This window comes from Sphaeramia orbicularis, chromosome 11 (assembly GCF_902148855.1).
Source record: "Sphaeramia orbicularis chromosome 11, fSphaOr1.1, whole genome shotgun sequence".
Lineage (NCBI taxonomy): Eukaryota > Metazoa > Chordata > Actinopteri > Kurtiformes > Apogonidae > Sphaeramia > Sphaeramia orbicularis.
The window spans coordinates 53,473,009-53,487,785 of record NC_043967.1 but is presented as its reverse complement, the minus strand read 5'-3'; the positions used below and the strand labels follow the sequence as shown (position 1 = coordinate 53,487,785).

Genomic DNA, 14,777 nt, shown 5'->3' with positions numbered 1-14,777 from the left:
TAATCATTTCCTCCTTGTGCCAGTATCAACATTTCCTGAAAATTTCATGAAAATCCATCCATAACTTTTTGAGTTATGGATGGCCCAGCTAGGTGGGCTGGGTCACAACATGGACTGGTGTCATGTGACTCTAAAGTCAAACAGATGTGATTCCTCAACTCTGTCAAACCCCATATTTACAGTGTGTTTACCTCTTATCTCCTGTTTACGATCGTCTGTGTGCATGTGTGTTTAAAAGTGTGTCTAAGGTGAAACCCAAGTCCTGTGATCATAAATCTGTCAGTTTAGTTTGTGACCAAGATGTGACCCATACTATCCTAAGAACTGTACCACTGACCACTGACACAAAGGAATCCAAACTAATACTGACTAATATGTGATTAAACTTAAGAATTCAGCTATCTAAATTAAAATATTTCATGTAGCTTCATAACCGAGCATTTTTTTCCCTTTTTTTTCAAATTTTCACATTAAAAAATAAAACTGGGCAAGTCACCACCTTTACCAGGTTAAAGTACTTACTAGTGCCTACAGAAATATGTAGAATAGAATGTTGTAGGGTTTTAAGTTTAAGAGTTACAGCCCATTGAACAGCTTCAGTGAAAAGTTAAAAAGTGCACAAAAACTTGTTAAAAAAATAATAAATAGAACTAAATAACTGGTAGATTCATTTAAAGGTTAAAAAGTGCACGAAGAACCAATGATATTAATCCTTAGATCAGTGGTTCCCAACCTTTTTTTACTCCTGACCACATTCTAACACCACAAATTTCTGGCGACCCCAGACATTCAAAACAGAGACATTTTCTTTGCTAAAATTAGTTTTTGATCCTGTAATAGTTTGCTATGCTATGTTGCAAATAAAGTTTAATTTTAGAGGACATTTAGTCTATATAATGTATATTATTGTGGACAGAGGCAGTAAATCCAGGTGTAGATTACTGCACAGAGGGAGAGTTGGATTTTCTTTGGTCAGGATATGTGCAGTCAGTCCAGCTGTGATTTACAAGGAGGACAATTAATACTGAACAAACAAGAACTGAAACTATGAATTATGAAAGAGCTGCAGCATCTGAAACTGACCACAGTGAACATCTGACACAAACAGAACCACAGTGCTGCAGTTTCACAACCACAGTTTGTCATGTCTGTTATGGATTGGAATTGTGTCTGTCAACTCACCATATATTTTTTATTCGTACATTTTTCCCCTTTTTTTTTTTTTTTTTAATTAATTACTAGAAATTTCAGGCGACCCCATTTGAATTCCAGGCGACCCCACTTGGGGTCCTGACCCCAAGGTTGAAAAACACTGCCTTGGATGTTACTTGATGCTTCCATATTTTTTCTCCCTTTAGGGGTGTTTCCTGATATAGAAGAATTTACAACATATTCCTGGGATGTTCAGCATTTATGACTTTCTGTCAGCCGTCTTGGTCATGAGTAAAAAATAAATAAATAAACTAGAAAAGCACTTGGAGAGTGCAGACCTCCACCAAGGCAGATCTGTCCCCCTGATCACCACCAAAATTTAATCATTTGTTCCTTGTGCCAGTATCAGCATTTCCTGAAAATTCGTCCATGACTTTTTGAGTTATCTTGCTAACTAACCAACAAACAAACAAACCCTGGCAAAAACATGACCTCCTTGGTGGAGGTAATAAATGCACTTCCTCTGCCTGGCCACTAGGTGTCAGTGTATGGAATGATGCATGAGCGTCCACTATGTTGGCTCATATGAAACTAAAACAACCAAACCCATGACAATACAAGAGAACAGCTGTAAAACAGATGAACACTAGGAAGGAAAAGGTGTGACTCTGTGACCCAGTGCAGGTTTTAGAAGAACTGAAGTTAAATCCACTGAATATGACTGAGAAGTACTCTGTTCTTCAACCCGCAGAACGTCTCCACCCAGAGAAGTGAAAGAAATGTACGCCAGAGGAATCATCGACCTCTTCCCCAACCTCAGAGACCCATTCTCCAAGAACGGATATGTGAGTTGAACCAGAGATGGATGTGGTTAGAGACGCTGATTCAGCCACAAATGAGCCACGATAAACATTTTCACATGAGAGACGATGACGTAAAACAGACCAATAATGAAACAAGAACAGACGACACAAGGTGGAACTGACATAAAAGAAAAAAAAAACCAAGATGAAAACCAAGTAAAACAGGTTTGTCAAAGGCATTTGAGTTCAGGTTCCACATTCAGCCCAACAGGATCTCAAACGGACCAGACCGGTAAAATAATAACAGAATAAGCTTTTGATTATAATCCAAATGTTGAAAGTGAAAGTCCAGTTCTTCCTGTAAAAAGGTGCAAAAAAAAAAAAAAAAGACTTTCTGACATTTTTATTGCGAAAACAATGAAATCAAGGCCTGTTCTGTTGGGGGTCCTTAAAGGGCTCATATTTGTCTAAACCCACTTTTCTTAGTCTGTGCTTCATTTCTTTGTGTATTTGGACCCTCCAGCTGCTGCTAAACTATATATATATTCATTTACATTTACATTTATGCATTTGGCAGACGCTTTTTTTTCCAAAGCAACTTATAGGGGAAAACCAAGAACGAAAGAAAAATACAACAATAAAGACATAAAACAGCTGTACAATTAAAACAGTGTCATACAGAAGAATAAAAAAAGCCAAATAACAGACTAAAATACAAGAATAGATTAAAAGACATAAAACAGCTGTACAATTAAAAACACTGAAATAAAAATACCAAGTAAAACAACAGAATAAACATAATACATTTAAAATGAAATGTTTGAACTTTGGGCAAAAATCCAGTGGATTTCTACAACCTGTTTGAATTCCTGCTTACTTAGTTCCGTCTCCACATTTGCTCATATCCGCTCCAGACTTCAGTCCAACATTTCTCCATAATTGTTTGTCGTCATCAGTGGTTGTAGTCCAGACTGAAAATCTGTTCAAACTTGGAGCCCATTACCTCAAATGTTCAGTTGTCGGTTGAACGGGACAGAGCAGCACAGCCAATAACCTGGAGGGGGCGGGGCCTGAAGTGTCTCCTGTGCATTTAAAGGGCCAGCGCTCCAAACCACCTTTCTGGTGTCATTACTCAGAAATAGTGTTGCAGATGGACCTGTGGAGTTGAATGAATGAAGAGTTCAGAGCCAAGCAGAGCATTTACAGTTTATGGAGACACAGGGAAATGTGGGAAAAGGAAGAAGAACATTAAAAAAAACACTAATATCACTGTTTTAAGGACTCCCATTAGAACAGGTAGATTTCTTTATGTTGTTTTTACAATAAAAGTGTCAGAAAATGTCTTTTTTTTCCAATTCTTTTGTTCTTTTTTCAGGAAGAACTTATTTTTCAATACGTGTCCATTAATTATCATTATTATATGGAATGATTGCTTAAAACAGTGTGTTATAGTAAAAAGTAAAACAAAACGGACTTGAATTTTTATCATATTGGTTATGAAAAACAAAAAAAACATTTTGTAAATGTTGATAATGAAACTTTCTGAGTTTATAGAAATAACCTTTCTTCTCTTTTCCATGTGTTGGTCTGTTGTAGTTGGTTTAGATCATTGTGAGTTGAATGAATGAAGAGTTCAGAGCCAAGCAGAGCATTTACACTTTATGGAGACCACAGGGAAATGTGGGAAAAGGAAGAATAATATTTAAAAAGCAAAATATCACAGCTTTAAAGGGTTAAATGCTGCATTGAAGCACATGAAGTCTGTTGCTTTTACTTCTATTTGACTTTTTCAGGAGCATTATTACAACGCTGAGAGCGGCGGTGGATACTTGGCCTGGAAGATTAAAACTATCCAGAGATCCATTCCCATCGAGAAACGATCACAATTTCGACATAAATCGAGGAACAGATCAGAAACTAAACGTACGGAACCTTTTGTCGAACAGTTGTTTTTATGAAACTGATGTAAATGTCACTGACAGTGACTCTGACACATGTTTAGTTATTTTTTTCTGTGGGTGTTTAGGTGTCCACGTGAAGGCGCCGAGCGGTGAGCAACCGGCCGGAGGTCCGACGGTCAGACGGGAGTCCCAGTTTGTTCCGGTGACGGTTCTGGGAGAAGCCGAGTGCAAGGACGCCATCGCGCTGATGAAACGGTCGGCGGACGAGGACACGGTCAAAAACACCATGAAGCTGACGTTTGTCCACCGACGAAACCTGGTCCTGGATCCCCAGCAGTCGACGAACATCCTGTTGGACTTTCCCCGCTTCAGAGACGTCCCAGGCCTGGTGAGCACCCACATCCAACAGTTGAACTGTTTATTAGACTGTACAGCAGGGGTGTCAAACATGAGGCCCAGGGGCCAAATGTGGCCCGCCAAAGGTTCCAGTCCAACCCCTGGGATGAATTTACAAAGTGTAAAAATTCCACAGTCCAGGCTGTGGAACTCATTTTAGTTGTGGTTCCACATCCAGACCAATCTGATCTACAGTCAAATAATAACAGCAGAAGAACCGACACAAAAGAACGACTGCAGATTTACTACTGGGTTTGATGGGAAAAAAATAATATTACATTGTGCTTATAAATAATGCCAACTTCAAATTTTTGTCTTTGTTTTAGTGCAAAAAATAACATTAAATTGTGAAAATATTTACATTTACAAACTATCCTGTACCAGTAAAATGTGAATAACCTGAACAAATATGAACAACCTGAAACGTCTAAAGAAAATTCAGCACAATTTGAACTCTTTTTCTGCCTGTTCCTCAGTGTTAGGGTTAGTTTATTCGTTTATTAGTTAGTTTGAGCCTCATTAGCTGCTGCACACCACAGCAGCTCGTCTTCCTGGAGTCATTAACAACAGAAAAACAAAGCAGCACAATTTCCCACAACTCACTCAACAAACAGGATGTACATACACTCGACACAACAACACAAAAAACAACAATCAACAACAGCGCACAATACAAAACAAATACAATAACAATAATAATACCAACAACAACAAAAGAATAAATAAATAAACCCAAAAAACAGAAACAACAAACAAAAAACAGCTCCACAACAAACAAAGGCAAAAAAAGGGTTTAGTGTTTAGTGTCTGTAGATCTGATCCATAATGCACATGTAGAAATGATAAGTTGAGGCAGAATATTATTAAAATTACACTTGTTTTTCTTAAGAAATTTCAGTTTTTTCAGGTTTGGAAAGTTTATAAAAGTAACTTTTTTCATAATTTAATGTTTTGTTTTTTTTGCACTAAAACAAAGTCATTATTTACAGCTTATTCTGCTATTATTTGACTGGTCTGGCCCACTGGAGATCAAATCAGACTGAATGTGGAACCTGAAAGAAAATCAGTTTGACCCCCCGCCCTACAGACTGTCCATGAACCCTTAAACAGACTTTAATTTGACCTAAATACAGGCTTTAATTCTGTTTAACCCTTAAATGCATAAGTGAGTTAAAATGACCCGGTGAGGTGGTTTTATTGTGAAGTCTTTGTAATAAAAAGTTGTTTTTCTATCCATCATTATCATGTTCCAGGTATTCACCAAAAACATGTTATGTTATTTACATTTTTAACTCACCTTTGACAGATTTTATGACATTGTAGTTTTTATATTATTGTACACTCTTGTAATATCTTTGTAATGAAACATTGTTATTATTTTATATTCCAGGTGTTTCTCATAAACATGTTATTGATATCATGCTTTTTACATTTTTAACTTACCTTTTATAGATTGGATGTAATTATAGTTTTTGTATTCCTACGTCCATATTTGGGTCAAAATGACCCACAGTCATTTATAATAGAATTACATCTGAACCTTTGATTCATTCTACATTATATTAATACATATATAAATGGTTTTCTTTTCTCTCTTTATAGTTTATGTTTCACAAGTAGTGTATATATTTTCTGTTTTCTGTCTTCCCTGCACTTCATTTTTGCTGCTGTCAACTGACTTGACTGATTTTTTGTGGTGTGTGTTTTGTATATTTTTGTGTATTTTTTTGTGCATGTTGGTGTATAATAACTATGAGGCCTATTGGACTGTTATTTATGTTATATATTGTATAAGGTATATATTTAGCGTAGTTCTTTATGCCCTTTATTGTACTTCTACATAGTTTTCACATGTTTTCATGTATTTTTTGTGTATCTTGGTGTATTCTTTTGTCTACTTTTTTGTGCATGTTGTATAATAATGAGGCCTGTTGGACGGTTATTTTATTACATATTATATAAGGTGTGTATTTAATGTATTTCTCTGTACATGAGTGTACTTTTGAAAACCTTTTTGACTAGTTTAGTGTATTTTTTGTGCATGTTGTTGTATAATAACTATGAGGCCTGTTGGATTGTTATTTATATGAATAGAACAAGTGAAATTTGACCAAAACCTCCTTGAAAAGTGTCTGAAAAGGTCATAAATTCATTTCCATGTCCTGTAGATTTGTATCTAACAGTTTTTGTTAAATCCTGGGTGTCCTTCTGTCCAGGTGGAGCAGGATTTCGTGCTGATGTTTGGCGAGGACACGTCGGGGCGGTTTCTGCAGCGCTGGTCCGACATGTTCAAGGCCAGGGTGGTGGAGGAGTGCAGGAAACTTGCGTTCAGCCCAGATCTGGAAGACCTGCGGCGGTCAGCTGATCCTGTTCAGTTTGGGATAGAAGATCACCATGGTAACCGTCTTCTCCTACAGATCAACGTCATACTAAGGTTAACATATTTAGTGCAGTCGTCCATGTCTGAGGTCTGATCAACACACCCTGATGAGCCTGTAAACGACGGCAGATCCAGTTAAAACCACCTGGAACCACACAAAGACCAGATGGAACCCAGAGACAGATGTGAACTAACCTACTGTACCTCTGCAAAGATGAACATGTAAACTGAAAACAAAAAACACAACACTGAAAAGATGTGGAAACCTTTCATCGATTATGTCCAAAACTTAAACATAACCCTTGAAGAAGATGAAGGATGTTAACAGAACATGTGGTTACCACGGCCGTGAATTATTGAGTTTATTTTATTATTATTCATTGATTTATTCCATTCCATCCATTTGTTAAGATAATTCCTTAGTCTAAACTTTGATATTTTAATTAATTCTGCACAATGTACCAAGGTTATTATCGTTAACGAAAACTAATGAAATGACAAAAACTAGAATTGTAAAAATATTTTCGTTAACTGAAATAAATAAAAACTATAATTAAAAGAAAAAACGATAACTGAAACTGTATTGTGTGTTTACAAAACTAACTAAAACGGATAAAAATTATGGAAAAAATTCCCTTTGTTTTCGTTTTTGTCAATGTCGGATTGATTTGAAATAGATTTATTTTGCTCTAGCAATTTTAGCTAGCGGCACCATACGGTACTTCACAATCAGTCACTCGTGGTTTCCAGTCATCTTCTGGTCCCCACTCTACCTGGAAACACTGAGACTAAAGTTGGGAGAAAGCAGCAGAGTCCTGTCAGGGATTTATTTGAATACGACGACAGAGAAGAAGAGAAAAGAGACGACTAAACTAAAACTGAACTAAAACTAAGCATTTAGAAAAAAAAGAAAACTAATAAAAACTATCAAACCTGCTCTAAAAACGAATTAAAATGAACTGAATTAGAGAAAAAAAGTCAAAACTAAATAAAACTAAATTATAATGAAAAATCCAAAACTATTAGAACCTTGCAATGTTCTTGTAATAACTTACCTTTTGTTTTTATATATTAATAGACAGAATCTGTGTTGTTGTTAATTTTTGTCTCTTATTTGTAAAACTCTTGTGCTTTTTTTTTGCAGGTTGGGACAGTGACTTGTCGTCAGTTCTGATGCTTTCACATCTGATTCCACCCACGGCTCAGGGTCGGAAGAGGCCGGGGAAGGTGTCGCCGTCACAAGCAGAGAAGCACATGATCGTCTTCAAACAGGTTTGTATTAAACTTTATCCTGATTTGTCCAAAGTGTGAAAAGTATCTGATGTGAATATTTGATGCATTTCATAAAACGTTGATGTGAATCTGACGCCGTTCATCTCCCTGTGGATCAGAGTTGACGGATTTCCTGCTTCAGTCACATCTGACTGAATCTGAACAGCCACTGGTTACTCCAGCTGTCAATCATGTAGCTTACCCCTCCCAGTCTGAAACATGTGGTAGTTTATCTACAGCCTGAAACAGAGTCCAGAGAAGGAGATGGAAGTCTGGTTTCCTCCTGAACCTTTGAATTACATCATGAAAGGACGTTTTTGCTCATTGATCAGGGTTGGTACGGGGTCTTGAAATCCTTGAAAATGCTTGAATTTCAGTGTTGTGTTTTCAAGGTCTGAAAAATGCTTGAATTTCAGTTTACGTGTTGAAAGTGTCTGCAAACTCTGTCTCAAAAGAAAACTCCCAGGTGTTCTCAGGTCGACTCCAGGTTCAGTTTGATCTTATTCTTTGTCTCAGTGCGAGTGTGTCTGAAAAATACCAAGTGGCTTCACTTTTTTGGATCAAACTTTGCTCTTAGTAAACAGAATTTTAGATGTTTATCGTAGAGCTGCAACCGATTTATCAACTCAAAGTGATCCAAAGGAAAAAAAAAAAAAAATCATTCAACCACAATTCTCCTGAATCAGATCTTTGTTTCCTTCATTTCTCTGCTGTTGAACATTGGTTCCACTGTTGTGTTTCACACGGACGCTTATTGTGACGCACACAGAAGCTTCAATTCAGGAAAACTGCAACAGGATATTTCCCTTCAATCAGTTCGAGTCGATTAATCAAATCAGGAATTTTTGCATTTGCTTCAAGCACCTAATCGATTAATCAGTTGCAGCTCAAGTTTATAGCATGATCTCATCTCATTTTAAAGGTAAATAAGTCAATAAAACCAGTTAAAAAAAAAACATTTAAAAAAGCAGAACAAAGCAGATTTCTCTGGATTCGTTTATAATGAAACCACCTGTAAGTGCAGACACTGATGAAAGAAAGAAAGAAAGAAAGAAAGAAAGAAAGAAAGAAGAAACCAAATGAAGAGAGAAAGCAACTGAAATTCAACTACCTGACATTTACTGGAAGGAGATTCTTCAGAGAATAAACCCTCCTCCTCCTCCTTCTCTCCTCCTCCTCCTCCTTCTCTCCTCCTCCTCCTCCTCCTTCTCTCCTCCTCTTCCTCCTCCTCTTCCTTCTCCTCCTCCTCCTCCTTCTCTCCTCCTCCTCTTCCTTCTCCTCCTCCTCCTCCTTCTCTCCTCCTCCTCCTCTTCCTCCTCCTCTTCCTTCTCCTCCTCCTCCTCTTCCTTCTCCTCCTCCTCCTCTTCCTTCTCCTCCTCCTTCTCTCCTCCTCCTCCTCTTCCTCCTCCTCCTCCTCTTCCTTCTCCTCCTCTTCCTTCTCCTCCTCCTCCTTCTTCTCTCCTCCTTCTCCCCCTCCTCCTTCTTCTCTCCTCCTCCTCCTCCTCCTTCTCTCCTTCTCCTCCTCCTTAAATCAGGGTTCCTACACAAGTATGGAAAGTATGGAATTGGATTTGATAAATTTCCAGGTCTGGTAAAGTATGGAAAATTGAAACAAATGTATGAAAAAACATTCATGTTTCCTAGACTGTTACCACTGTTCTATTTCTGAAAACATGAAATTATGAATATTTAGAAAAAAAAAAAAAGTAAAGGATTGATCTGGTTTTTAAGGCTCTGGGAGTGAAACTGTTCAGTAGTATTCAAATGGGAAAACTGGTTTGTAAAATGAATAAATCAGAAACCACACCTGCTCATGGACTGCTCTAACCTTCTTCTGTGTGCTTCTGCTGGATCAGATCCTGCACAGATCAGTAACTCCAGCCTCTGTTCTCACCTGGACCCATGTGGGTGTAAATCTGTTTGTGTTCCCTCAGACCGGACCGTCCAGGATCCTCCAGGACCACCTGGACTCCGTCACCGCCTCCCGTCCTCATCCTCACCTCCTGGCCGTGGGGGACAGGAAGAGCCTGATCCAGCGGTTCTTCGTCATCGTGGACGGGACGGCCATTCCCTGCAGGTCCAACTCTTCTCTCGCCGCTTTCGACGAGCTGTTTAAGGCGCATTTCGTCTTCGGGAAAGCGTACGACGCCGTTCTCCACAACATGTTCACCTTCATCCAGACCACCGTGTACAACATCGACGTGGGCAGAGTCAGGGAGAGTCCTCGGGTGGCGGAGGTCCGGGCCAGGCTGCTTCAGTACATCTGGTGATTTCAGCCGCGGTTCTCCACGTGTTCTCGAAACGTCATCAGTAGAGACCCATTAAAAAGTTCACACAAACCAAGATCGGATGGAGTTCCTGGATGCACTGGTTGGTGACTCGTGTGGACTGGGCAGGAAAATGTCCCAAGATGCAATTCATGTTACTGTCAATTTAGAGACACTTGCTTTCTTTTACCGAACTTAAAGAATTGGGAAGTAAGAACTCTGCAGACCTGATAATGAGACACGTCTGTTTCACTGAGCCTGAGGTTGTTCTTTCACATTTGAGAAAATCAAACCTTTTGAATATAAATGTTTTTTAGTTTTGTCTGGTGTGAACAGTCACATGAACGTTCTCATCCACTGAAATCCAAGTTTTGGTTTTTTTTTTTCAGTTTTATTTCAGTTAATTTCAGTGGAGATAACTGATTTGTAAAACGAGTGAATCACAAAATGAGCTCAGTTATGGAAGGAATTAAACTGGTACTGTGAAGTTCTACTGTACGTTGTTGCATCTCTTTTTATTTTATCTGGATTTATTTAAAGAATCCAAACGTTCACTGAAAATAACTCAGAATTTTATTTGTTAAAACTAAAATCTTATGTAAGATTAAAACAAGTGACCTTTAAGATCCTTCGTCTCCTCCGTCACTTTTTAAAATGTTCATTTATTTTAGAAAAAAGACAAAAATGCAGACATTCACCTGGTTGGAAAAACTGTTAAAAGCCTTTCTTTCATGAGGGTCTTTAATCATGAAATAAAGGCTTTTCACAGTTTTTCCAACTGACTGCCTGGATGTTTGTCTTTTTTTCTGTTGTTCATTCCTTCTCCATGAGCTCCTCTGGTTTGTCGAATACCAGTAACTACCTGTGAAATAGTTTTTTGGTAATTTATTTTAATGAATCTTTAATTAACCAGATATAGACGCACTGAGATCAAGATCTGAAGAGGTCAGCAACACAAGTTTTAGTCATTAATACAAGTTGACAAGTAGGGCTGTGTATCGGCAAGAATCTGGCGATACGATACAAATCACAAAACTATATACGATATATCGCGATATATCATGATACTGTTAAAAAGGCAATTTATTGTTTGTTTCTTTTTTTTTCAGATTACTTCCTGGAAGGATTGAATTACACCAGAAAAATGTACAAATACTAAACACATTTTTATTTCAGAACAGAATCTAACGCTGTATTAGAACATTTTTCTAATTCTCCTCGTTTCCAAAGGAACTCCATCTGCCTCTCAGACAGGAAAAGGTGCTTTTAGGATGCTTCAAATAACCATTATTTAATAAAACAGGGTTAAATAATCATAAATAAGATAGAAACAATAAAGAAAACCAAAAAACTAAAATGAGCCTCTGCCATATCTGCATTTGAATAAATACCTAAAAATGTCGATTCAGTACTTTTTAATATCGATACAGTATTGTGAAATGAAATATCGCAATATATTGCAAAACCAATATTTTCTAACAGCCCTATTCACAAGACGGATTATAAACAATAAACTAAAATAAACAATAGTTGAGGGGATTGTGCACAGTTTGGCATTTAACAGCTTTAAAGTAACAACTAACAAAACTCAAAACAGTAGTCACTAGTTTTCCACTGTCCCTCAAATTGCGTGAATATGAACATGCACATAAAAATTCACCTGCTGTAAAAATGACAATTTCAACAAAAGTCGTTTTTCAATTAAAACTTTTTGCGCTGGCAAGAGGTGTTTTTTCAGGTGTAGCACAATTGGTGTATCATGCAAAACTGCAATGGAAAGACCTTCTGCAACTACAGTTGTGATTAAAAAAAAAAAAAAAACGGATGTTGACGGACGTTACAAGAGAGGAGTTTTAAAAGAAACATGTCACAGTATGTGTGGACACACCAGAAAACCGAATCATTTTATAATTTAGTACGAGATAGAGGGGTAATATAGAATAATATCAAATATATCTGTAAATCAACACCATATTTATGTTTGTTGCCATGTTTATGACTTCTTGTGTCATTTCATGATAAACAAATCATCGCATTTGTGATTTAATGGAAAAACTGACATTACGCACTTCTGTTTTTTTGACATTCAGTAAATATCGGTAAAGTTTTGCGCAGATGTTCGATGGAAAAGCCACTACTGTGATAAACAAACTGAAGACATCTGTTGGAGGCATTCGTATTCAGACGGTCACCGTAATGAAGCAGAGGTGAAAAGGTTGTGAGCTCAGATGGAGAAGCAGGATCTGTTACGATAACAGACCCAGAGCTTCAGCTTCAGCTTCAGGACCAAATTAGCAGCGTGAGCTTTGAAAGAAAACTTTGCATCGAGCAGAAAGTGCAGGTATTTATAACTACACAGCTAAGCCTGTTGTTTAACCTCCAGCAGATGTTACTGTGGTAACACCAGATACTCACATGTATGTAAAAGTACAACGACTTCAGTTTGGTCTGTGGTTCAAACCAGTTTCAGAATCTGCAGACGAAACTGAACCATGTTCAAAGTAGACCGAAAAAACTGAAGTCTGTAAATGAGGAAGAGCAGCAGAAGACAGGGCTTACAAAAAAGTCTTGAATTTCCAAATAATACCTTAAAAAGTCTTTGAAAGGTGTTAAATTTGACCTGGTGGGTCTCAGGTGATGTTGCCATGAACTTGTCGGCTGTTGTGTTTAAATGTGTCTGTGAAATGTCCACATTTACAAAGAAAGTAAAATGACTCAACTCACTTCCACATGTTCCAACAATTTACACTGAAATGAAAGAACCAGTTATGGCTAACTTTGCAGCCCCTGGTGTGAAACGACTCCGAACGGTGGGAATCAAGGCATAAATCAACACATTTTCCTAAATTCTAGGAGTCACTAATTTATGCCAGAATGGCCCTGAAATAAGATGTGAAATATGCATGAAAGTTTGTTCTAAGTCAGGGGTCGGCAACCTTTAACACTCAAAGAGCCATTTCGACCCGGTTTCCATGGAAAAGACAACACTGGGAGCCGCAAACACTTTTTGACATCTGAAATGAAGATGTTAGCCTATATATACCGTAAATTCCGGACTATAAGCCGCTACTTTTTTCCCCACACTTTAAACACTGCGGCTTATACTCTGACGTGGTTTATACAACGATTTTACCGGTACCATGCCTTGGTGCCGCGGCGCACCTCGGGGCCAACGCTAGGTGCCGTGGCACCACGGTGGTGCCTCGCCTGGAGGTGCCGCGGCACCGGTGGCACCCAGTTGAGGCACTGCAGTGCCATGGCACCTGGCATCATTAAATGTTCTATTTTCTTCAGATATTTTTCTTTTCTTAGATTTCTCCATACTTGGCCTACCTGGGGTTGAAAGTGTCGATAAATGTACGGCGTTTTGGCGGGCTGTCGGAGAGTGTGACGCATATTTTGAGCGACGAAAAATAATACTATATATATACATATATATAATTTTATTTTAATATTTCGAGATCACAATAATCTTACAATTTACAACTACAATTAAACAAACGAACAAACACAAATAAAATACTTTGTTCAGATATTGTGCAGTTTTGGTGTCGCAGGGCATTCAGTGCATGCCGGCTGACACGTCAAGTGCTGTCAAACGTCTCTGAAGAAGGCGAATGCTGATCACCAAAATTGCACAAGGTCTGAAGAAAGAAGTTAAAAACTTTGACTTAATAAGGAGACATGATACACGTTTTTGAGACAAATAACATACACTTCAATCGGACACTTATAATTTATTTTCCCAAGCCACGCAGAGCCGCAACATAAGGAGGAAAGAGCCGCGAGTTGCCAACCCCTGGTCTAAGTCGTCTTAAAACAGTCTTAGCGGAGGTCTGCGCTCTCCCAGGGCTTTTCTTGTTTGTTTTTACTTTTTTTCTTGTTCTTTTTTGTACTTCATCACCTTAAACTGCACACAATACTGTGATATTTTTAACCCTTTAAGTGCCATTTTTGTTATGTCAAAAAAAGAAAAACAATTTTTGATGCAAAAAAACACAAAAAAATTCTTTTCAATATATCCCATAAAGACCCAAACATCCACCACAGACCTAAACCATCTACTGATCTAAACTGTTTAATACCTGCTGATCCATTCATCCTATCAACACATGCCAATAATTGGTGTAAAATAGTTCTTCATCTTTTCATGGTCATCAGTGCTACGGCCCCTGGGGTCCTCTTGGGGGAGCTATGCATGTCTCCAGCTTTGTCTCTTAACAGGCACCTGATGAGGAGATTAGGAACACCTGTGGTGGACAGAGTTCCTGTCTTCAAACAGTCTGCCTGTAGCTCTCTCATTTGGCTGCTGCTGTGCTCTCTGCCCTCACAGGTCCTTGTCAGCTTTTGGGTTGGTTATGTTGTTTTGTTCTGTTTCACACTTTTCAACACCCACATCAGCACACGTCCACTCATGCACACTTACACTACTGACATTACTGATGACTCATTTACATTCTGTAAAATACTTTAGTTTGCTTTTCCCTAATTTGGTTTAATTTGGTTTAATTTGGCTTATTTTGATTTAATAAAATACTCTTGTGTTAAACTTCATGATGGTGTGTTCCCCTTTTTTGTTGTGGCCTCTGAGCCAGGTCATAACAAT

General features: G+C 38.1%; 1 protein-coding gene across 1 annotated transcript in view; it reads left to right on the top strand.

Moving 5' to 3' along the window:
- The window catches only part of LOC115428216 (uncharacterized), a 250,354-nt gene extending 239,559 nt beyond the window's left edge, over positions 1-10,795 (top strand). Inside the window, exons 13-18 of the mRNA XM_030147055.1 lie at positions 1,904-1,997; positions 3,749-3,878; positions 3,982-4,244; positions 6,469-6,649; positions 7,777-7,904; positions 9,839-10,795. Of these exons, the coding sequence (XP_030002915.1) occupies positions 1,904-1,997; positions 3,749-3,878; positions 3,982-4,244; positions 6,469-6,649; positions 7,777-7,904; positions 9,839-10,174 (1,132 nt within the window). The 3' untranslated portion in view covers positions 10,175-10,795. The remainder of the gene's footprint in view (positions 1-1,903; positions 1,998-3,748; positions 3,879-3,981; positions 4,245-6,468; positions 6,650-7,776; positions 7,905-9,838) is intronic.
- The last annotated feature ends 3,982 nt before the right edge of the window (positions 10,796-14,777 follow it).